Below are 25,698 nucleotides of genomic sequence, written 5' to 3'. Positions count from 1 at the left end.
AAATAACAAAACTAACTTTGAAGTAACTTTACAGCAAAATATAGGGGCTTATTTTAAGTCAATAATGTCTAAATATTAATTTAAAAAGTATTAGTTCTACTGGAAGATTATTTTAATTATAACAAGACATTTTCCCATTTTAGAGGTGAAATAATCTGCCTATGGAACTTGCATTTTTTAAATATTAAGAAATTATTGAGTTAAAATAAGCTCCTATATTTTGCTAAATAGTTATTTGTAAGTTAATTTTGTCTTATTTAAATTGCGATAAGATATTTGAACTAGAAAAAAGACCAAAAATACTAAAGACTTTGTGTTTTTACAGTGTAGTTTTGCAGCAAACTCTGCATGAAATGATATTAGAAGTAGATTTTAAAGTTGCTAATCAGTTAAACCGTAAAGCTGAAAAATGCTTCCTTTATCACGTTGACATTTAATTTTAGTCGTCATAAAAATATTGATAGTGTCCTCCTTCCGTATTTTACATTATCCTCCCTTTGCTCTGCATATGAAATAAGACAAAGTTAACATTCAAGCAAATTTACAGCTATATATATATATATATGATCGTATTTTAAATCAATAATTTCTTAATATTAATAAAAAAGTACAAGTTCCACTGGCAGATTATTTTAATTATAACAAGACATTCTCCCATATTAGAAGCAAAATAATCTGCCATTGGAACTAGCACTTTTTAAAATCAATATTCAGGAATTATTGACTTAAAACAAGCTCCTATCTTGCTGAAAAGTTACTTGTAAGTTAGTTTTGTCTTACTTCAAGTATGATAAGATATTTTTACCAGGAACTGGACCAAAAATATTTGATAATATTTTGTGTTTTTGCAGCTGGTGATGACACCAACGTATTGATCGTGTCCTCCTTCCGTAGGTTACATTATCCTCTCTGCTTTGGATCGTGAGAGCTTTTCCACCCCCTCAACAAAGTGATGGGAACGGAAGGGTGGGGCCCACGATCTCCAGCTAGCATCAGCTCCCATGCCAATCTGACAGGCTTAAAGAGGAGGAAGTGATGCGTTTCCTGTCCCCCCCTCCCTTCCTATTGTGTCCCGTCCTTCATAATTAACCGCTGATCACCCTCCAGAGACACACACAGGCGTAAAAATCTATGATCTCCCTCCATATTCCTCTGCTTCCTGTTACTTAGTTACCAGTTGCCATCATTATCCTGGGCCGCATCTGTTTCCATGGCGACTGTGCCCGTTCTGTCGTCTCCTGGCTACCTCTCGGCAGCGAGGTCCCGATGGCCTGCAGCCACCCCGGGCCCTTGACCCCGCAGCTCGGTGCCCCTGCCTGGCGGAGCCGCACGGCTGTCACTGCGTGTTCACGTCCCGCCGCAGAACGCCGCGCCGCTCCAGACCACCCGAACCCAGAACTTCTGGCCGCTTCTGCCCGTGGCGGCTGACAGGACGGGGAGTCACAGCCGATAAATATGCAGCCAGCATGAGCAGAAAGAGGCGACAGTAAACAGAGGTGTCAGCACATGAGGAGGGAAGCAGACAGAAAGATTTAGGTTTTTATTCCATTTGGGTTTTTAATTACAATCTTCATATACTCAAGGCCTCATTATCGTCAAGAAGAGCTGCAAAAGCAAACAGTTAATAATGTAGTTTTATTAAAGCGTCACAGAGAAATCAATATGTCATTGTGTCAAATTTCACACTGGTCTCTGAGTGAAAACTAAAATCTGACCATCATGTAAGTAGATTCCTAATACTAGTAATAAATATATGTACAATTTAATAGCTTGATTTAATTTGTTATTTTATTAACATTTTAATTGGTTCTGTTGGTAACTGCAGATACATCAGAAAAAATCCTTAATAATAAAAAATGTAGATTTTACTGTGCAGTTTTTAAAACAAACTGAACACAGTTTGAGTTAATCTTTGAATGTATTATTTTATTAATATTTTAATAGATTTTATTGATCATGTAATTGCAGATTTATCAAATTTTGATCAAACAAATTACCAATAATAAAAAAAGTGTATTTGACTGTGCAGGTAAAAAAACAGATAGTTTTATTACATCTTTTTATTTATTATTTTATTCATATTTTTATTGATTTTATTGATTACATAACTGCTGATTCATCTTATTTTTGATCAGAAATATTTCTAATAATTAAAAGAATAGATTTTACTGTGCAGGTTTTTTTTTTAATTTGAAGATAGTTTGATTAAATTTTTTAATTTATTATTTTATTAACATTTTTAATAAATTTTATTGATCACGTAATTGTAGATTTATCTTATTTTTCTAATATGGCAATAAACATGTATTTTTGTCTACGCTATATACTGAAAAAAAAAATTAATGGAGCTCAAACTTAAAAAAATTACTTGTCTTTTTTTTTTTTTTTACATGTAATTGAGTCACATTTTTTTCTTTTTAACATAAAATTGAATTAAATACAAAACATATAGAGTCACCTTCCTAAAATAATGGCCAGTCTTTTTTCTTTTTTTTTTTTGCCAAAAGTGGCAACAAAAGAAAAAAAAAACAAAACAGAAGAACAAAGCAAAAAAAACCCAATAAACACTTTTGGCAATAATGACTTTGGTATTTGAGTTATAATGCTTATTTAAAAAAAGAGCTGCACTTACCCGGTTCTCCGTTAGGGGGCGGTGTAAATCAAATCGTTCTCTTCCTCCCGCTGATGGACGAACCGGGCCGAGCAGAGTGAACCTAACCGAGGCTGATTCGCCATCACTCCTCCTCAGAGTGTCTGCCTCTCATCCAGTCACAGCCGTTTCCTCTCTGCCTCGGTTTCCCTCCTCTTCCTGTTTACAGGTGGTTTGTTCTTTTAACGTCACAGAACCAGTGTAAAAATGTCATTAGGACGTCAATGAAGAGTCCTGACAATAACAGGAAATAATAATAACACAGTCACTTTATTAAGGCGTCTTAGGGTCACTGAAGGTGGAGAAAAAGGAGCAAATTTCTGCCACAAAAAGTTTGAGATAAAATTGTTTATTTATTTATTTATTTATTTATTTTTAAGCAAAAACAAGTATATCACTAGGTTACAAAATTCAAAGATATGCATAAAAGAAATAACTTTTTTTTTTAGATTAATTTTAAGAAATTTAAGAAAAGATGGAAATGTCTGTGTTTTAAAAGTTGAAAATTTGCTAGAAAAACCTGACAGTTTTTAGTTTAAGCTCAGACATTTTCTAGAAAACAACACAAAACAGAACATGTCTGAGTCTGAAAAGTTGAAAATGTTTTACTTTTACAACTCATAAAATTCCACTTTTGTTTCTGGGAAATTCCTGAGATTAATGTGAACATTTCTGAGTTTTTCCCCCCAGTAAATGTTCAACTTTTCAAGCTCAGAAATGTTCTTGTTTTTTTCTACAAAATGTACAAGATCAATCTCAAAAGTTTCTCTTGTAATTTTTTACTTTTATAGCTCAGAACAGTAAAAAAATTAACCAAGTTTCTTAGTATAAAGATGTAATAAACAATTTATTAATATTTTGTCTAATGTTCAATATGTCCTAATGACATCACTCCTCAGTAAAATACTGATAGTTTTCTTCTGCATCACAAAGATTTAGTGTTGCTTTCTGTGCTGCCCCATAAATCTGCTGTATGCAATATGTCAGATATGGAATAAATGAACAATTCCATTCATTTATTTATACTAAATAAAGTATATTACTTTATTTAGAAGTCAATAACTTTTACATAGTTTGTTTGTTGGATTTTGTATGATTTCCAGTTAAGTTATAAAACAACCTCTAAAAATGTCAAAAATATGTCATATGCATAAACTAGGGAGTTTTTTAAAGCTTTAAGCAGTTGAAAACAACTCAGTATCACAACATGAGACGATTTCACACAAAGAATAAAATGTCTGAGAAACAGAGGGACGCGTGTGCAGCTGCTTTTATTTGCACTGACTTCAAATTTCACAATAAAATGAACATTTAAAAATAAGAACGTTATCCGGTCAATGTCCTGAGAATGATTGTCTAAGACTTCTAACACAAGTTTTACTTTGTTTAATTTATAAAGGCAATAAGCTTAAAATTATACACACAATAAGTATATACTTTAAAAAAAATATGTAAACCTGTTTCCTCAGAAAATCAAGTTTTCAAAACTTAAAAATGATATTCTGCGCAAGCTGGACATTTTAAGTTTACACAACTCGACTAACGTGGTAATTTTAAGTGAGCTGTAATAGTAAAACCAAACTAGAAAATTTCGGAAGAAATTTAGCCGGGGCCTGCCAAGGCGCGCCCGTCGGGCATGGGCCCGGCGTCGTCACGCCACAAATCGGCATCGACGCCAAAGAACGCCGCGACGTAATCAGTGGCACGCGGAGAACCGCAAGAACGTTAAGCGAGGCGGACGTGCACCGTTCGGTACGATTTAAAATGTTGTCAAGGCTTTTATTTTGGAAGTTTTGTTAAACTTCATTTCAAAGGGCCAAACTAATCCCAAGCGTAATAGTCCTTGGGTTAAAATAGTTATATAATGCTCAAAACACAAGTAGCTGATGTAAAAATATTCAAGGCTTTTATTTTGAAATTTTTAGTATGCTTCATTTTAAAGTTCTGAACTAATACCACGTGTAAGAGTGCTTTGGATGAAAAAGTCAAATAAAGCGAAAAAGAGCAATTACGTCATGTAAAAATATTCAAGGCTTTTATTTTGAAACTTTTGTTAAGCTTCATTTCAAAGGGCCAAACTAATACCATGTGTAACAGTGCTTTGGATGAAAAAGTCAAATAAAGCCAAAAAGAGCAATTACGTCATGTAAAAATATTCAAGGCTTTTATTTTGAAATTTGCAGGATGCTTCATTTCAAAGGGCCAAACTAATCCCATGCGTAATAGTCCTTAGGTAAAAATAGTTATATAATGCTCAAAACACAAGTAGCTGATGTAAAAATATTCAAGGCTTTTATTTTGAAATTTTCATCAAGCTTAATTTTAAATTGCCACACTAATCCCATGTGTAACAATTGCTGGGTTAAATCAGTTATATAAAGCTCAAAAGAGCAATTTTCTGATGTAAAAATATTCAAGGCTTTTATTTTGAAATTTTTGTTAAGCTTCATTTCAAAGGGCCAAACTAATACCATGTGTAACAGTGCTTTGGATGAAAAAGTCAAATAAAGCCAAAAAGAGCAATTACATGATGTAAAAATATTCAAGGCTTTTATTGTGAAATTTTTGTTAAGCTTCATTTTAAAGTTCAAAACTAATCCCATGTGTAACAGTTACTGAGTTAAATCAGTTATATACAGCCCATAGCAGCAATTAGTTCTAAAGGCCAGTTCAGTCCTGATCTGTTTCAACTCAGGGTTTCACTATAGATAGAACTACAATGATGCGTATTTGTAGTCCAAATCAGCAGCCAATAGCCTCTTGAGTTCCGTTGCTATGTTAAATAAGTTTCACACCAAGGTGTGAAGTGTTACTGAAAGAGCCTGAGAGCCTCAGAAAATCCTGTCGCATGACTTTGCTCTGAAGCACCGTGACAGAAAACCGTACGGTCTAGATAAATTTCGAAAACATTTTACCGGAGCAGACAGGCGTATCAATGTCAGGACCGATTTTGATACTAATCGTGCGATATTTGTGGCCGTGATGGCGATTTCAAAAATGATTTGGGCTGAAAAAGTTGTCTTCATCTCTCACTCTAAGCAGCCAGAGAGACACTCTAACTTTAGGAAAAATGAGAAACTTTGGGTCGCTTAGAGACAAATTGTGGACAAACCGTAACTGGTATCGACGAGCCGTCTTCACTTTCGAAGAGATCACAGACGTATCTACAAAATGAAATTTGAATGGCATTTCTAGGTGAATTTGTGACGACACAGAAAATCCTCAAAAATAGGGTATTTCTAGGATTTTTCCCATTGACTTATAATGGGGTTTTTTTCGTAGTTTTTTGCGAATTATGTCGCCACGTTAACCCCAAATCCCACCAAAAGTAATAGCTCCAATGGCGTGAATTTTCTGCACGTTTTGATACCTCATTTGTAGGTGTGCACCCAGCGGTATGAGCCGCATTAACGGTTACGGAAGAAAAATAAAGAATACTAGAAAAACAAAATTTCTGAAGAAATTTAGCCGGGGCCTGCCAAGGCGCGCCCGTGGGGTATGGGCCCGGCGTCGTCACGCTACAAATTGGCATCGACGCTAAAGAACGCCGCAACGTAATCAGTGGCACGCGGAGAATCGCAAGAACATAAAGTAAGGCGGACGTGCACCATTCAGTATGATTTAAAATATTTGTCAAGGCTTTTATTTTGGAAGTTTTGTTAAACTTCATTTCAAAGGGCCAAACTAATCCCATGCGTAATAGTCATTGGGTTAAATCAGTTATATAATGCTCAACAGAGCAATTATCTGATTTAAAAATATTCAAGGCTTTTATTTAGAAATTTGCAGTATGCTTCATTTCAGAGGGCCAAACTATTCCATTGTGTAACAGTGCTTTGGATAAAAAAGTCACATAAAGCCAAAAAGCGCAATTACCTGATGTAAAAATATTCAAGGCTTTTATTTTGAAATTATTATTATGCTCCATTTGAAAGTTCCGAACTAATCCCATGTGTAACAGTGCTTTGGATGAAAAAGTCATATACGGCCAAAAACAGCAATTACCTGATGTAAAAATATTCAAGGCTTTTATTTTGAAATTATTGTTATGCTCCATTTTAAAGTTCCGAACTAATCCCATGTGTAACAGTGCTTTGGATGAAAAAGTCATACAAAGCCAAAAACAGCAATTACATGATGTAAAAATATTCAAGGCTTTTATTTTGAAATTATTGTTATGCTCCATTTTAAAGTTCCGAACTAATCCCATGTGTAACAGTGCTTTGGATGAAAAAGTCATACAAAGCCAAAAACAGCAATTACATGATGTAAAAATATTCAAGGCTTTTATTTTGAAATTATTATTATGCTCCATTTTAAAGTTCCGAACTAATCCCATGTGTAACAGTGCTTTGGATGAAAAAGTCATACAAAGCCAAAAACAGCAATTACATGATGTAAAAATATTCAAGGCTTTTATTTTGAAATTATTATTATGCTCCATTTTAAAGTTCCGAACTAATCCCATGTGTAACAGTGCTTTGGATGAAAAAGTCATATAAAGCCAAAAAGAGCAATTACATGATGTAAAAATATTCAAGGCTTTTATTTTGAAATTATTATTATGCTCCATTTTAAAGTTCCGAACGAATCCCATGTGTAACAGTGCTTTGGATGAAAAAGTCATACAAAGCCAAAAAGAGCAATTACATGATGTAAAAATATTCAAGGCTTTTATTTTGAAATTTTCAGTATGCTTCATTTCAGAGGGCCAAACTATTCCATTGTGTAACAGTGCTTTGGATAAAAAAGTCACATAAAGCCAAAAAGCGCAATTACCTGATGTAAAAATATTCAAGGCTTTTATTTTGAAATTATTATTATGCTCCATGTTAAAGTTCCGAACTAATCCCATGTGTAACAGTGCTTTGGATGAAAAAGTCATATACGGCCAAAAAGAGCAATTACCTGATGTAAAAATATTCAAGGTTTTTATTTTGAAATTATTATTATGCTCCATTTTAAAGTTCCGAAGTAATCCCATGTGTAACAGTGCTTTGGATGAAAAAGTCATATACGGCCAAAAAAAGCAATTACGTCATGTAAAATATTCAAGGCTTTTATTTTGAAATTTTCAGTATGCTTAATTTTAAAGTTCCAAACTAATCCCATGTGTAACAGTGCTTTGGATGAAAAAGTCACATAAAGCCAAAAACAGCAATTACCTGATGTAAAAATATTCAAGGCTTTTATTTTGAAATTATTATTATGCTCCATTTTAAAGTTCCGAACTAATCCCATGTGTAACATTGCTTTGGATGAAAAAGTCATATACGGCCAAAAAGAGCAATTACGTCATGTAAAATATTCAAGGCTTTTATTTTGAAATTTTCAGTATGCTTAATTTTAAAGTTCCAAAATAATCCCATGTGTAACAGTTACTGAGTTAAATCAGTTATATACAGCCCATAGCAGCGGGTAGTTCTAAAGGCCAGTTCTCAGTCCTGATCTGTTTCAACTGAGGATAGATAGAACTACAATGATGCGTATTTGTAGTCCAAATCAGCAGCCAATAGCCTCTTGAGATCCGTTGCTATGTTAAATAAGTTTCACACCAAGGTGTGAAGTGTTAGTGAAACAGCCTGAGAGCCTCAGAAAATCCTGTCGCATGACTTTGCTCTGAAGCACCGTGACAGAAAACCGTACGGTCTAGATAAATTTCGAAAACATTTTACCGGAGCAGACAGGCGTATCAATGTCAGGACCGATTTTGATACAAATCGTGCGATATTTGTGGCCGTGATGGCGATTTCAAAATTATTTTGGGCTCAAAAAACCTCTTCATTTCTCACTCTAGCCGAGATGGGCTGTCACTCTAATTTTAGAAAAAATGAGAAACTTTGGGTCGCTTAGAGGCAAATTGTGGACAAACCGTAACTGGTATCGACGAGCCGTCTTCACTTTCGAAGAGATCACAGACGTATCTACAAAATGAAATTTGAATGGCATTTCTAGGTGAATTTGTGACGACACAGAAAATCCTCAAAAATAGGGTATTTCTAGGATTTTTCCCATTGACTTATAATGGGGTTTTTTTCGTAGTTTTTTGCGAATTATGTCGCCACGTTAAGCCCAAATCCCACCAGAAGTAATAGCTCCAATGGCGTGAATTTTCTGCACGTTTTGATACCTCATTTGTAGGTGTGCACCCAGCGGTATGAGCCGCATTAACGGTTACGGAAGAAAAATAAAGAATTATAAAGAGACACCTTGTTGGGTGTAGAGTAATAGGTTCCTGCCATTGCTTTGCATGGCAGGCCCCAAATACTTAAAGAGACGCTTCTCTCCGACAATAGTAATAGGTTCCTGCCATTGCTTTGCATGGCAGGCCCCAATGATTTATTCTTACTTAAAACATATATGCAAAATTAACTGAGTGAAATTAACTTGTGCAATTTTAGTGAGCGTAACTTGATAAATCTAAATATGTTGTACTGAAACGGCACCCAGACAGGAATATTTTTTTATTTAAAACTATTTAAATAAATATAAAAAGACACTGTTTCTGTTTCTTTAAATTGGCTTCTCTGATGATAATAAAAATATTTAATAAGCAGAGGAAGGAAGAGTTCCCACAAATTGTATTCAAGTAAAGGTAGCACTACTTCAAAATATTTTTACTCAAGTAAAAGTAAAAAGTAGCCGCACAAGAAATTACTTAAGTAAGAGTAACTAAAGTACTTAGTAACTGATAAAATAATCTTTTAATATTTAAAAATCACTTTGTCAGACGGACCAAAACATAAAGTTAAGTGGACATGTTTGTATTTTAAAGATGAAAATGACAATAATTCACATAAACAACAAAAAATAACAAAATCGGGCAAAAGAAAAGTTTTCCAAATCAGCTTTTAATAAAAAATGTATGAAACTTTAACAAAAACTGCAGGTGTGTGTCTGGTGAAGTTTTGGTTAAAACATGTTTGTTTTTCATTCAGTGGGAAGAAAATCCAGAAATTTTACACAAGAGTAGAAATACTTTATAATGAAATTACATAAGAAAAAAGAAAATGTACAGCATGGTAAAAATACTGATAAAAGTAAATTTTCTCAAAAGAAGTTACTGAAGTAGATGAACCTGAGTAAATGTAACTAGTTACTCTGCACTGTTCTGAAAAACCCATCCTAGATTAACCGACTGTTTGGAGTCCTTAAACATCTTAAAGCTCATTTTTGTGACAAATAAAAAAAGTGGTTTCATTAATGGCAGCTGCTGCCGCCGCAATGCATTCTGGGATACGTAGTTGGACAATCAAATACTTAACTTCTTTTTAACTTATCAAGCATTTCTTTTAATCCAAAGGTTCACTCCACTTTTTTAAGATGAGTAAACAGTTAAGTTCACTTTCAATCTTTTATTAAACAGAATGTTTTGTTTTACAGTGTTGCAGCAGGAAGGACTGGTGCACCTAAAAACAGATGACATCACGATAAAAGAAGATTATGAGGTCATTTTGACTTGTTCAGTCAGCAAGCTGAAGCCTGGGCTTTAGTTACAAAGTGACTTAACGAGAACAAACCATTTTAAATTTCCTCAGGTCTACGTTAAACGTTTTTCAACAAACTTCATGAAGGAAAGAGAGCGACGGCAGGTTTGTTCCTGAATCTGAATCTTCTGAATGTTGTGGCTTAAATAAAAGTAACAGTATTTAACCTGGAGAAGCTCGTCTGAACGTCTTGTTGTGACTTTCCACTGAACAAACAAACTGAAGTGACACGAACTCAATATAATTCACTAATTAGACTTCAGTGATTTCATTTCTCAGGATAAAATTTGAGTTTATACACCGATTTATCACAAAGGCGGTCTATAAATACCGCAGGTATCAGAAGCTTGCAGCACTGTTGCTATGGAGCAGAAACCTGAGGAGGTCTAAACTGCAGCAGCAACATTTCTGCAGCTTATATTAAACCAGAGAGCGCTTGATTATGGCAAAGGTTGTGCAGGAATGAAACCCCATTCCTACACAACAGAGATCACAAGTTATGGAAAGTTTTACACCCAGAAGTTTTCCCTCCTGAATTTCTGAATCAGTTGCAGAGTAAGTCTGCGATCACCTCGGGAGTATTTGAATATTTCAAGGATTAAAGAGCAAATGTCTGACAGATTTAGCAAAGCTGCTTCATGCAGCGGACTCGATGACTGCAGCTGAGTTTTATGGTCTGCATGAGGGGCTGATGGGACGGCAGCAGCTCAGGAGGCTTCACTAAAACCTGAAAAGTGCGTCTGAGCTCTCTACGCTGCTGGAGCTGATTTTTAAAACTGGTGGTTTAAATGTAAAAACTCAGAACTTATTTTCTGTCTCTCCATGGAAGTTTTTATTTAAAACATTTTTATGTTTTATTATCCGATGTTACCCCTGTCCCTTAAAATAAAAGATTTACTGATTAAACTTTAGCTTTAATAACATAAAGCTACATATTTTTTAAAATTTAATCAGTAATACTTTTATAACAAATTTATGTCAGATCATCATTTTGTGGTTAATGTCAAGTTGTCATAACAAAGACATTTTGAAGAATGTGCACTTTGTATTAAAAGTGTCATGATTTACTGAATGACACTTTATGACAACAGTCATAAATATTCATGAAGACTTACTCATGTTCATGACAGGTGTTATGTCATGTTTATGATGGTGTCATGTCATGTTTATGACAGGTGTCATGTCATGTTTATGACAGGTGTCATGTCATGTTTACGACAGGTGTTAGGTCATGTTTATGACGGTGTCATGTCATGTTTATGACAGGTGTCATGTCATGTTTATGACAGGTGTTAGGTCATGTTTATGTCAGGTGTTATGTCATGTTTATGACAGGTGTTATGTCATGTTTACGACAGGTGTTAGGTCATGTTTATGACGGTGTCATGTCATGTTTATGACAGGTGTCATGTCATGTTTATGACAGGTGTTAGGTCATGTTTATGTCAGGTGTTAGGTCATGTTTATGACAGGTGTTATGTCATGTTTACGACAGGTGTTAGGTCATGTTTATGACGGTGTCATGTCATGTTTATGACAGGTGTCATGTCATGTTTATGACAGGTGTTAGGTCATGTTTATGTCAGGTGTTATGTCATGTTTACGACAGGTGTTAGGTCATGTTTATGTCAGGTGTTATGTCATGTTTATGACAGGTGTCATGTCATGTTTATGACAGGTGTTATGACATGTTTATGACAGGTGTTATGTCATGTTTATGACAGGTGTTATGTCATGTTTATGACAGGTGTTAGGTCATGTTTATGACAGGTGTCATGTCATGTTTATGACAGGTGTTATGACATGTTTATGTCGGTGTCATGTCATGTTTATGACAGGTGTCATGTCATGTTTATGACAGGTGTTATGTCATGTTTATGACAGGTGTTATGACATGTTTATGTCGGTGTCATGTCATGTTTATGACAGGTGTTATGTCATGTTTATGACAGGTGTTATGTCATGTTTATGACGATGTCATGTCATGTTTATGACAGGTGTTATGACATGTTTATGTCGGTGTCATGTCATGTTTATGACAGGTGTTATGACAGTCTTGTTCACCCATCAAATAAAGTGTTATCAATAAATGTAACATTATGTAGATAAGGAGTGGGAAGATTGATGAGTTTATACTTCCACCCACTCTATTAAATATGTACAACAAAAGTTTTGAAATTATACTCCTTGCTGTATATGCTTGTATACATATTCAAAAAATAAACAACCTTTTTTTTTAACAAAACTCTTTTGATTATCTTCTTAATACTTAGATTTTCTTCTCTCTTTTATTTATTTATTTTTTGCGTAAATGTATTTCTAACCACTTCAATTATAAAGAAAATGTTTCCATGAAAATGTCAAGGTTCATTTCACTTGAAGAGCTTTTATATTTCAGACTCACTTGTTGAAAGGAAGTTGTCATCACTTTGATTTTGCCACATAAAATTATACATTTTTCTCTTTTTTTCCATCTACAAAAATCTCTGATTAGTAGTCTTTGACCCAATGGGTGGTTTGTCATTTTGGTTTTAGGAAAACGGTCATTTATTCAGGTTAATTCTGCAGTTAAATAGAAAATGTATTTGTTAAAGGTTTTTATTTTAAGTCGTGTCATAGATGAAGTGAAAATCTATTGTGAAACAAAGAAAATGAACACAAGGAAGACAAATTTCTAAGATTTTTATTCCTGCTTTGTCTCGACTATCATAAAAACCTTTTTTAAGTGTTTGAATAAGAAAGATCTTGACCGTCTCCATTCAGTTTAGAAAGCCGCTGCGAGGCCAAACACACTAAAGAGACACATTTCTCCAGCTTTACTCCCTTTATATGTCAGAATTAGTTTTAAATTCGACTCTTTTCTATTCGAGCCGTGCGGGGTCAAGGTTCTGCCTCCGTCTCTGACCCTCTGGAGATCTTCCAGTCAAAAGGTGTTAATGGTTCCACCAACACATTTTAAGGCAAGAGGGAATAAATCCTCCATGATCTTGGAAAGATTTACTCCCATCTTTGCGCTGCTATGTTTCTTTTAGAAAGGAGTCAAATAATTATTTATTCAGACTGGATTTTACGCTGTTATTAATATTTGGCTTAATGTTTTGGGATTTTTTCTGTAAACCACTTTGTATTTTTTAGCCTGTGAAAGGTGCTATATGAATAGAGTTTATTTACTTACTCACTAGAAGAGGAGGAAGTCAAGAGAAAAGAGAGCAGCAGCCTGAAGACCTCACAGACCGGCACCCTGTCAGGAGATTTAAAGGAGCAGTGTTATGTAAAATCAACTGTTTTCAGCTTTACATCATGTCATAATGCTATTTTGATTCTCTCCTGACCTTTAAACACAACTCAAAACTCATCTGTTCAAGTTAGCTTTCTCACTTTAATTTGTTTTAGTCATTTCGTGGTTTTGTGTCTTTATAGCCGTTTTCTTTACCGTTTTAATTTATGTTTTTAATATTGTAAAGTGTCTTTGGGTGTTTTGAAAGACGTCAAATAAAATGAATTATTATTACTATTATTATTATTTGCTCAAAAACATACCTGTAGTGTTTCTTTGATTCTTTCATGCCAGGTTTGAGAAATCATTTAATCTCCATGGCAACTAGCCAGCTGTGGGTGGACCTAGCTCCACCTTCGAGGCGCAGCTCCTCCTCAGAGCTGCAGTTCCCCACTCTGCTCCTTCAGACTAGTCAGTAGCAATTAGCAAACAGCTGGTGGAACAGCACATCAGTTGAGCTCATTGTAGCATATTTCTCAGTAAAAACGCTGTTAATGGAGGAGCGACGTTGTGATGACCTCCTGAAGGCAGAGTGTTAGAACTAGTAAGAGTTTAAAGAGACAGAGGCCCAATTTCAAGGCAATAAACCACAAAGTAAAATTTCTTTTAAGTAATATTTTATATATAAAGCATTTTATAACAACTGAGGTTGTTATAAAAAGTAGCATAGCTACTCAATAATGCTGTAAAATGTCGGTATGTGTCTGGAAAGCACATAATATCGCCCCTTTAAGATTAGTCTCTCCGTAATTCACCACAGTTCTCTTTTAGAGAAATGTGGCTCCATGCATTTTTTTCACTATTACTGTAATAGAGTCAAAGGGGACTTGGTATCCATCTTACACTGTGGACAGGTCATTAGTTAATCAGTAGGCCAATAAAGACAGAACAAAAACATTTAAACTTGTACTCACCAGCCCTGTTTAGTCCGCTTTCATCCAACTCAAGTTCGTTTGCCGGTTTGTCTGGGGACAAATGTGGATTTTACTCTGATACGACCAAAAAAGTGACGTCTGCTGCGGTTTGAATGCATATTTGGATGCAAGCGGATCGGGGACCGCTCCAAAAGCAGGAAGCGGATTATAGTGCAGGGCATTCTGGGTAAATACAACCAAAACAAGCGCTAGCGGTAGAAATAGCTTGTTGTCTTTTACCGACAAAAAAGGAGAAATCGTGCCGCTAAAATCTGACGCTACTCCATTTTTGTTTACCTCAGAGGTTTTTGTGTCGTTACCTTCGATCGTCCTTGGTGCAGCGCCCCCACAGGCGAGAAGGGGAACAGGTTTTTCTAAGGGATTGGTTGGTTTTACATTGAAAATGTAACAAATGTTGCAATTTGTTCCCCAAATGACTCGACTATACCGGACTATCAGGTGTGAAAACACCCTTAGTCGATGAAGGAAACTGAAAAACTCAATTATGAACAGGAAGAACTTGCAGTTAAAGGCCCAAGGATCCCCTTTACCTCCAAATCACCGCTGGTTCAGCTCCTCTACCATCCTCCATTCATATTATTCTTCAGGCAAAACTAGATCAGGTTTTATCAGGACCGGAGACAAAGCCCAAACCTTCACCTATTTCCAAGCTACATGAAACCAACATGATTCATAATCAACACATTTTCAGTTTGTGGCCTTCATCAGAGTTATCAATTCAGGAATTATTGTTTTGGGGGTTTGATTTCCTCCCAGAATTCAAAACATTAGTGTTGAGTTTGGTGGCGATAGACACTAAATTGCCCGTAAATGTGTGTCCTTGTCTGTTTTATTTTAACTATCTCTGTGTGAAAGATTGACGTTGGAAACAGGCTAATTTTACAGAGACGACTCAGAGTGATCCACTCAATCCAGATGAGTGTAAACACACACATTTCTGCTTGCTTGTTTGGAGCACAGGATTAGATTCTTTCATGTGGGGTCTCTCAGTGTGAGACAGTCTCGACTGTGGCCCTCCGGGACAGAAGTAGTTCACCTCATGGGGATCGGAGAGCGCTCAGCGGGAGATTGTGAGCATAATTAAGGCATCTTTGGCTCATTAGGAGCGAGGAGGCATGACCCCTTCTGTCCACAGGACTAACAGCTGAGGAGCACGGATGGTGGCAACGATCTCTGCTTTAAAGCTGCAGTTTGTAACTTTTTTTTAAGTGTTTTTTTTACATATTTGTTAAATCTATCACCATGCCATAACAGTTTGTTATAAGACAGATAATATGTGAAAAACTCAAGCTTCTCCACCTCCTCCCTGAGCTGCTATTGCCGTCTGAAGTAATGCACCAGACCAAAAACAACCAATCAGAGCCAGGAGGAGGGGCTTAGCGCTGTCAATCATCCTCGTGAACACAGTGGTCAATGTGCTAATGGCGGAGAAACAACTTACCATTACAGAAAAACCATTTATCTGCCGTCATCAATGACCATTAGCATTCCGGATGCTGACATTGCATAGAGTTTTTTTGTGAATCTTTATCCACATATAAAGGAAAACGTGTTGCTGTTTAACTTGTATTATAGTTATTTTTTTTATCAATTTAATTCACTTCAAGATGAGTACTTTTAGCTTTAGCCTATTTTGCTTGTAAAATATTGTGGCATTTTTGTGACCAAACTAAAGGGTTAGGAATCTCTTCATTGCAGTTTGATAAACTAGGGGGCCCCGAACAGCATCACAAAGCTAGAGACGGCCCTGCATCCTACCTTCATAACTCTATTAATCATCAGTGATGTTTGTTAGCTCAGTAATTTCAGTGTCGCAACCCAATAACCACATTTGTAGCTCATAACATTCACATGAAACAGCTGTGCAATAAAATTTGACACAAATAATCAAACTGCGTTCTGAAGCAGTTTATTTCATTTAGTTTGGATAACATCAACCCAACGGTACCATGTTAACCCAAACCGGGTCAATAAACCTTAGTGTGTTACCACAATGTGTTACTTATAGCTTAGCTTCATGTTTTCAGGTTACAAAAAAAAAAACAGGAACTTCAGCAGAGTCTCTCAGATTCTAAATCTGTGATCACTTTTCACATTAGAAATAAACATGTACATCTGCAAACTAACAGATACAGATAGCACAAATAAACTGGAGACATAAAACCTCTCTTTAAAAAGTTACTGATTAATTTAAATTCATTAAAGCAACACAGAAATCTGAATGTCTGCTAAAGTGCTTGCACTTTCTGAGATAGAACAACCAACTTGGAGATTTATCACAATTTCAGCTTTTTAACGACAGAAAATGATCAGACTTAAGAGAGATTGTTTTCTACAGACCTGATAACTTCACTGCCTTTACTTACTACCTTGTAATATTTAAAATCTCACACATGGCCTCTCTGATGTAAAAAACAAAGTTGTGTTCTTAAGCTTTACAGTTGCGGGCCTCTGTGTTACGAAATTCGCAGATGTCTTGACCTCAAAATTCCTCAAAAAGTTGCAACCAGGAAGTTCTTGCAACACCTTTTGGGGAAGTAGTCATTTGAGCAGGAGAATCTGTGTCCTGCACTGCAAAAACATCAAATCTTACCAAGCATTTTGGTCTAGTTTCTAGTGTTAAAATCTTAGTACACTTGAAATAAGACAACCAACCAATTTACAGGTAACTTATCAGCAAGGTACAAGAACTTGCTTTAAGTCAATAATTCCTTGATAATGCTATAAGTACTAGTTATAAGTGAAATAATCTGCTTTTGGAAAAATACATTTTTCAATATTATAACCCAGATATTTAAGATTCGTCTGTTAAAACTTTGCTTCACATGCAAAAACTTATAATATAGAAAATGTGTTGTTCCACTGGCAGATTATTGCACTTATAACCACTTTTATATCAATATTAAGACGTTATTGAACTAAGGGGGCATTATTATGCCTTTCCAGGCACATAGTGCTATTTTATAGCATAATCAAGTAACTATTTTACTTTCAGTTATTATAAAAATGCTAAAATGTGACTTAGAAATTTCACTTCATAATTTAACGCCTTGAAATTGGGCCTCTGTCTCTTTAAACCTTCCTGCTCTTTCTGAAACTCCATCACAACGTCGCGTGTTTTTACTAGCATTACGCTAAGACGTAGCTCATATAATGAGCTCAGCAGATGTGCAGTTTCAACAGGTATTTGCTAATTGCTGCTGGCTAGTCTGAAGGATTTCCGTGTGGAGAAAGCTTAGAAACTTAGAAACTGCAGCTCTGAGGAGGAGCTGTGTCTCGAAGGCGGAGCTAGGTCCACCCAGTTGTTTTGCTCAGTTGAATAGTTGCCATGGAGATTAAAGGATTTCTCAAACATGCCTGAAAAAATCAAAACAACACTTCCAGATATGTTTGTGATGAGGGAATGACATTATAACATGATGTAAAGCTGAAAAAAGTTGATTTTTCAAAATGCTGCTGCTTTAAATCAAGCTGCTCCATCTCACTGAAAAGTTTAGCTTTGTTTTATTTCAAGCGTAACAAGATATTTGCACTAGAAGCTAGGCTAAAAATACTCTGTAAGATTTTGTGTTTTTACATTGCTCTTGCATGTGAAACAAGAAATCTGGAATATTTGGATCTTAAAGCTACTCTTTGAGATTAAAGCAGGTGCAGCAGTGCAGCTTGGGGAGCCTGTAGTTCAGCTTGTATGCAGGCCAGTCCTGAGTGAAGAGACAACATGGAACCAAATGATGAAATCAAATGAAATAGCATGGAAAGGCCTTCGTTCTTCACTCCGCTCCCTTCCGCGTATAATCCGTCTGTTGGACAGACACAAAAACAGGTTGGAGCTCCGTGCTTCTTGCAGCTGACGGAGTGGAGAGCGACTGATCACCCAGTCGAGGTGGGGCTTCTTGGCCCAGCGCGCGGCCGTCTGAGTCAGGATGGAGCGATGAGGATGGGGCATCCCACTCACCCTCTGCACGGCCGGAGACACTGCTGCTCTGCTGTCATGGAAACAGCAGCAGTCACCACCACCAGCATGGGCCCATGATGCTCACAGACACACACACACACACACACACAGGGAGCAAAATGAGATATTCTAAATGTGCTGCTTCTTCCTCAAACATCTGCACACATTGAAGCAAAAGCAAAACACCTCAGCGGCTGCTGAAGCCTTTAACATGCGAGACAAACAGAAAACACACGACGCCGCTCTGGTTCGTCTTTCTGACTGGGACACAAGCTCCACAGGTGATAATTCACGACTCATACGTGCTGGTTTTTATTCATAAATCAGGGTGTAAACTCCTCATGAGGATCAACAATACTGATTTATAACAGCTGTTCCACACAGAGTATTGCAGAAATATTTTAAATCTTACACATTTTATCGTTTATCAGGTAATTTATAGGGATTTTATATGACAGACCAACACAAATGCGTAGAATTAAAGAACGGATAGAAAATGAAAATGGTTTTCAAAATTGTAGAGTGAGACATGGTGGTGGCAGACTGATGCTAAGGGATGTTTTCCTTCAGTTTTAGGACCAGGGAATCTTAATCAGAGTTGATAGAAAGATAGTTGGGCAATAAAACCAGTTAGTAAAGATTTCAGACTCCAAACGTTCAGTCAGTCTTATAGTGGAATGATTTAGATAAATATATATATATATACTTATGTGTTTCAATGGCCCAGTCAAAATCCAGAATTAATTTCAATCGAGAATCTTGCATAGTTTAAAAAGCGATGTGCACAAACAGGGGCGGATTTACAAGGAAAAACTGGGCTGGAGCCAGTTTTGGTGCCTTATCAACTACAAAAAAATATTGTTAATGCAAACTACATTACGTTTGCAGTCATAAATATCAGCAGGTATGAACTGATGCATGGTAGGTTTAATATGGCTGTCAGTCAACAGCTTCCAGAGAAATCTACTATAACTTCATAACTGTAAACTACTTGAATATTGTTTGTATTCAGAAAAATCCCAAAATATAAAAGGGACAGTATGAAGTGTTTTCCAGGCTCAAAGCGCCATTTTATAGCAAATAAAATAACTATATTACCATCAGGTTTTATAAAAATGCTGTATATTTCAACCATAACATAAAAGAAATCTGATTTTGCTATTTGAAGGCTTTTAATTGTCTCTTTAAAATCCTCCTACTCTTTCTGACTCGCCACTTCAGCAATCATTTCAACATTTCTCCACTAAGCTGTTCTGAGGAGCGTTGGACTGAGAAATAGTTCATATGATGAGCTCAGCAGATGCGCAAATCCACCAGGTGTTTGCTAATTGCTGCTGCCGCTAGTCTGGAGGAGCTGTGTGGAAAAGGCTGTCAGAGGAGATTAAAGGATTTCTGAAACATGCATGAAAGAATCAAGGCAACACTTCAGGTATGTTTATGATTACAACATAATGTCAAGCTTAAAAAGTTGATTTGATCATAATACTACCCCTTTTAGACAACTCATCTGATATCGGCCTATGACTTTCACGTGAAGTACAAGGTTTGAAAAACATGCAAAAAACAAAAACAAAAAAGTCTTTGGGGTCCCCAAAATTGGGAGTCCTGCGATGGTGACCCCTTAAAGTCTGTCCCAGTTCATAAACGACCTCGTCCCCCTCAGAGTTAATGCAAACCACCAAAGTAAATTTTGCGCTTTACCTTCAACGTTACATTATCACTGTAGGCCTTTAATGCTCAGGTCCGATTTTTTGTGAAATCCTGTTTTGTTTTGCATGGCTCTGGATTTCCAAATATATGAGACTTGTATGTGATCTCCTAACGCGAACTGCAAACAACCTAAAAGTGTCCCGCATGTGCAGTAGAGGACGCAAGACCATCACGAGCAGCAAGCGGGTTCAGTGTTTGAGGAAGTAAACCTGAATGCTAACAGTGGAGCTCATCTTGCGATTTTAAAGTTGTTGCCATTATTGTCCACAATTGGTTGTTGTTTTTATTCCTGCTTTGTGTGTCTGGATGCAGAAAAGTGACGTTTGTCGAGTATCAATGACGTTCAGGTCAGATGAATTTGACCTCACAGGTGACATTTGAAAAGATCAATTAAGTTTCAGATTTAGAACCACATATCCAGGTGGGCTGGGTCGCATGTGTAAAAATCTCACCTGTGTTTTTCAGATTGTCATGAAAAGACCAGGACGCATAAGGACAAAAAACTGGATTTGGGTCAGTTCAGGCTGCAGAGTGAACATAGGCTGCACCCAGGCCAGCAGGAAATGTCCCGGTGGTCCCGATGGACGGTCCGCTGCTTATCTCCATGCAATCTAACTGAGCTCGATTTGTTCTGAGAGGAAGAACTGGCAAAAATAATCCATCTCTGCGTGTGCAGGGCCGACATATAACCCAGCAGAAGGCGGCTAAATTAAAACTATGCATCATTTTCAGAGTTGGTCGATCACATAAAAAAGTACTTTAAGTTTGAGGTTGTAATATGACAAAATGTGTATAAAGTTACCGTGGTGTGAATGTTACCATGACTTCTGCCACACTTTCATAAATGAGTGTTTTTCACCGGATGATTTCTTCCACCTGCCCATGTCTCGAAATCGGACATTTTCCTCCGCGCCTACATAACGCTGCCTTTTCCTGCAAATTAGCCAATAGTAGAGGTCTGCGTGTGCTTTCCTGCGTGTTAGCGGGGATCCGCCAGCAGAGCAGCGCAGCGCAGCGCAGCGCAGATCCCATTCAAACAGGTGTGAGGAGCAGAGACGGTCCCAGGTGGCGCATGTTGGTCGGATACGTGGCTGCAGCCTGGAGCCCGCAGGAGCAACGGCGTGAGCATCTTCGGCGCTTTTCTGAGGGCTGAGCAAGCCGCATCCGAAAATAGTGTTGGCTGTTAGAAAGTAGGTCGATAGGAACTGAAAGCGACGGTTGTTTCCACGCTTTTGTCTCTGTTCTTTGTTGTTTAGCGAGAGGACTGTGGTCTCTCTTTTTTTTTCTTCTTCTTCACAGCCCACCCTTGTGTGTGTGGAGCCTTTTTACGCACAGGTGGGAGAAACCCGCTCTGCGTGTAGGACAGCCCCCCCCCTCCTCTTCTCTCTCTGCTCCTCAGCGGATGATATGAGGAAGTGACATTTTTTTTTAACCGCTGCGGTTCGGGACAGCTCGGCTCCTCTGCAAACAGGTGTTCCGCTTCTCCGGGTCACTTTTCACCACGAAGCGTCCCAGAACCTGAAGGGAGGCTTCTGGGTTCGGGACAGCCGCGGGTTTTGGGGGGGTGGGGGGAATAAAAAAAGCCAGAAGAAGTCAGCTCTTTATTAGCCTGGGCTGCCTGATCGGGCTCAGACGGAGAGAGAGAGAGAGAGAGAGAGGAGAGAGAGAGAGGAGAGAGGGGAGCGATGGCAACGAAAAAGGCGTGCGTGGATGCGCCCAAGAGGAGCCGGAGTCCGGTCGTGCTGGAGGCTGAGATGTTCCGAGAATTTCAGGACTGGTGTCTCCGAACTTACGGGGACTCCGGCAAGACAAAGACCGTCACCCGGCGAAAATACAACAAAATCATGCAAACACTGTTGCAGAACGACGAGCCGGACGGGGTGTACGTGGACAACAGCCACATCAACGCCAAATTCAAATTTTGGGTGAAGTCCAAAGGCTTCCAGGTCGGAACCAACGTTCTGGGGGAGCACAACAAGAAGGGAGCGCCGGGGAAGCCCGTCCTTTACGTCCCGGTCAAGTCAACGGTAAACTGTATTTTTTTTTTTTTTTGTGCATGTTTGCGTTGCATGTGTGTGCGTGTGTGTGCGTGTGCTGGTGTGTGTGTGTGTGTGTGTCACGAACTGTCCCGCTGTAAGTAGTTGTCATGATGCGGGCTGCGCCCACGCACCCGATAAAGGGGAATAAAAACGACAACTTGTGACGCTTTTGTGGTCCTGATGAATCGCCACTTTGTCCATATCCCAACCAGAACAGCCCCGCACACTCTCCACTCTCATCCCTTGCTGCCATAGCAACGCCGGTGCCTCCTGGCGATGGCAATTGCAAAAAAAGAGAAAAAAAAGAAAAAGGTAGGCCATCATGAGCGCCAGCGAGGTTGAAGTCCTGTCAGCAGCAGGCTTCAGAGAGGGAGAAAATTGATTATTTAATTATAAATGTTTATTTCTGCTGGTGTCTCGTGCAGCCCGGTGTGGTGCGCGCGCACGTGGATGCAGCGGCATGTCGGTGGGTCTGCCAGGGTGCACTCCAAGTGTCTACACGGGCTGCAACGCCACTTTATGGACTGTGAACATTTCGCTTTAAACGTCTGGCTTTCATCCGGTGACGCGCTGTCCCGTCCAAACCCGGAGCTCGTGCTTTTTATTTTTTATTTATCTGCTAAATAAAAAGCGACGATGTGATCCACAAACTGTCACGCATGAGACGTTTTTTTTTTTTTTTTAGAGGATGTGATGCTGTGTACAGCGTTGCGTTGTCACCCCGCACCTCATTGTCCTGGGCAGGATGCGGCTCGGCTCGGCAACTCGTTGCTCTGGCAACACCTGTGTGCAACCCAGGACAGCCTGCCGCTGCCGCATTTTATTATCTGGGCCACATTCCGACATCATGAAACGTGTCCCGTCATGTTTTTTTTTATTAAAGGTTTCTTGCGCGTAAATTGGTGACCACGTGAATGGAGAGCGGGGATGAGGGGGGGGGGGGGGGGGAACAAAAGGCTCCGCTCGGGACTGAGAGCGACCCACGCCCACAGTTGGTGCTCAGACTTGGTGATAGGTGGTGATGCTCCTGTCGGGTCACATCCGTCCCGCTGTGCGGCTGCGCGGAGCGTGAAGGGTTAAATCACAAGAAAGATAAACATGTGCTTGACGGACTGTCATCCGGTGGTTTGGGGTGAGAGGGGGGCCGCCGCTGTGCCATCCGACAGACAACCACCATTTTAAATATGGGCGCCTTCGGGGATCCAGCCATCGTTTTGTGTTAACAAACCGGACCGGATACTGGCCCGGATTAGAGACAGAGCCGTTTGATTCGAGCTCGGCGGCGCTGATCCCCTCCACAGGTGTTTTACCTGTGTGAATGGACGATTGAGATTTGGGCCAACCGCCTTCGCTAAACTCCTCTAATCTCTGCAGGATATTGTGTTTCCCTGTGGGCAGGTGCAGATGGCGCCTCAAACGTGTTGTTGATTAGCTTTTTGTTGTTGTGTTTTTATCTTTCCTGATCTAAAATCCTGCCTGACATACATACATAAACCAGAGACCAATCACATTGATGTTATGTATAAAAAAATCAATGTATATTTTGACATTTTTCACATTTTGTCACGTTGAAAACCACAAACTTGGACGGATTTTTTCCCGATTTTTAGTAGTTAACCGACACAAGTAGTTGTAAAGTAAAACAGAAAAGATTCGGGATTTTATTTTAAAGTGTTACATTATTTATAGATATAGAAAAAAAAAGATTTGGACATATAGATGAGTTCAAACTCATTTTTATTTTGTGCCAAATCAAGATTATGAACGTTCTTAAAGAGTCGAATGTATTGATAAAACCTTTTAACAAACTGTAAAAAAATATTATCACATAGCTGCGTTTTGATAAGTGCTTCTTAAAATTAAATAAGATTAAAAATCTTTTCACACTGATCGGGATTTTAAGATTGTTTTTGTGATTTTTTTATTTTAAAATTGCAGATTTTGAGGTGCTATAATTTAGAAATACATTAAAGGAGTTTAGCAATATTAGCGCGTATGTGACTTTGTGTAACTGGCCATATCGATCAGTGATCGATAACTGGAAAACAATGAAGTCTGAGGCAAAAGTAAGGCCACCTACAGGTGGGAGTTGCAGTCACTTAAACCCAATGTTTTTGACAATTTTTGCGGAAAATTTGCGTTTAAGTCACAGGTATAATAGCGCGAAAAATGCGGGAATCTGTTGATGTTGCTTGAATTTCCATGATCACAAAAAACTACATTTATATCGAATTGATTGATTGTAATTTGATTGATTGAAAAGGATCTGACACCCAGGCCTTGAGTTGTGATCTAGGGATTTAATATATTTTTTTAACTAATAGCTCAAGCTCAATCAGATTCGTGTTTTAGTTTTGAGACTTTGACTGGACCATTTAACTCATAATATCTATTGATCAACGTCATTTCATAACTTCTGAACAGATTTTCTTCCAGTATTGATTTGTAATTAGCTCAGTCCATCTTCCCATCAATCATAATCAGCTTCCCTGTCCCTGCTGAAGAAAAACCTCCCCACAGCATGATGCTGCCACCACCATGTGCCTTATGGGCGAGATGCTTTATTGGATCATAGGCCAAAAAAAGTTCAGTTGTGGTCTCATTTAGGGAACTTATACTGTTTATCATTGCACCAAAAACTAAATTTAGTGTCTGGATGGTTACTTTTCCTATTTTATCCACTGCTGGTCACAGTAGAGGAGAAATAGATGCCAGTATCTTTAAAAATATGATTAAATGCAGTTATTATGTGCTGTTTGTTCTCTGCACCTGTTGCCAAAAACATTTTATCATTATCACAATTATATTTTGAAAATATAGCGATAAATATTGTATAATATTGTACCGTCTCTTTGCTGACTTTAGGCAATCTTGCCGGATTACCAGAAAGCTCAGATTAGAATTATAATATAGATTAGTATATTATTATTATTATTATAGGACTAATATTTGTCCTTCTGACAGATTCTCCCACTCTGAAGTTACACTTGCAGCTCACAAAATATGATGCTGCCACCACCACCGTGGAGATCATTTTTGCTCTCATCAGAAGAGCTGCTGGCAGGAGATAAAATGTTTACACGATAAAAAATCTTGTAATCTGTCGTCCTTAGAACAAAACTGGCCCGATTAGAGGCAGAAGAAAGCCAGAAGTCTGCTTGGCTTATCGGCTCATCTCTAATGAGAATAGATCATAAAATCACGATAAAGGCGTTAAAACTGAGCTCATAGTCAATAAAAAGAAATACATAAGGTAAGAAGAAGGAAAAAATCTATGTTTAATTTAAATACTTGGTATACAAGCTAATTAATTAAAGCGATAAACTAAACAAAATGGTATCTATATGGTAAACGGAAACAAGTCCGAGTTCTTGCCAGAAATTAGGTAAATAATTACTCAAAATGAGGTTAAATTTAGAACAGATAAAGTTAATTACTAAAAGTCTGCTCAAAGCCAAACTTTTAATAAAGTCTGACTGATATTTAAGACATATGTTTTAAATATCAGTGTTAGTTTTTCTTTAAAATCTGCAGCAGATATCTTTTATGAAAAGGAAACTACACATCTGTATTTTGACGAATACATATATATACTGTATATATATAACATATTTATTCATGTTCTGATAGTATAATATGAGACAG

At 37.7% G+C, this 25,698-nt stretch overlaps 1 protein-coding gene and 1 long non-coding RNA gene across 3 annotated transcripts in view; one reads left to right on the top strand and one right to left on the bottom strand.

Annotated features, from left to right (window-relative positions):
• Positions 1 to 17,830: 17,830 nt before the first annotated feature.
• On the bottom strand, positions 17,831 to 20,946 carry LOC116711134 (uncharacterized). Its single transcript, XR_004337177.1, has 2 exons — positions 20,817 to 20,946; positions 17,831 to 18,335 (listed from the first exon to the last, which is right to left on the bottom strand). It is a non-coding gene; the product is annotated as an uncharacterized LOC116711134 (long non-coding RNA).
• A 636-nt stretch (positions 20,947 to 21,582) lies between these two features.
• The window catches only part of nol4la (nucleolar protein 4-like a), a 39,096-nt gene continuing 34,980 nt past the window's right edge, over positions 21,583 to 25,698 (top strand). For both annotated transcript variants that reach the window (XM_032550375.1, XM_032550295.1), the window contains exon 1: positions 21,583 to 22,041. In XM_032550375.1, the coding sequence (XP_032406266.1) occupies positions 21,700 to 22,041 (342 nt within the window). In that variant the 5' untranslated portion in view covers positions 21,583 to 21,699. The remainder of the gene's footprint in view (positions 22,042 to 25,698) is intronic.

This window comes from Xiphophorus hellerii, chromosome 1, assembly GCF_003331165.1.
Source record: "Xiphophorus hellerii strain 12219 chromosome 1, Xiphophorus_hellerii-4.1, whole genome shotgun sequence".
NCBI lineage: Eukaryota > Metazoa > Chordata > Actinopteri > Cyprinodontiformes > Poeciliidae > Xiphophorus > Xiphophorus hellerii.
This window is presented reverse-complemented; position numbering and strand designations above follow the sequence as displayed.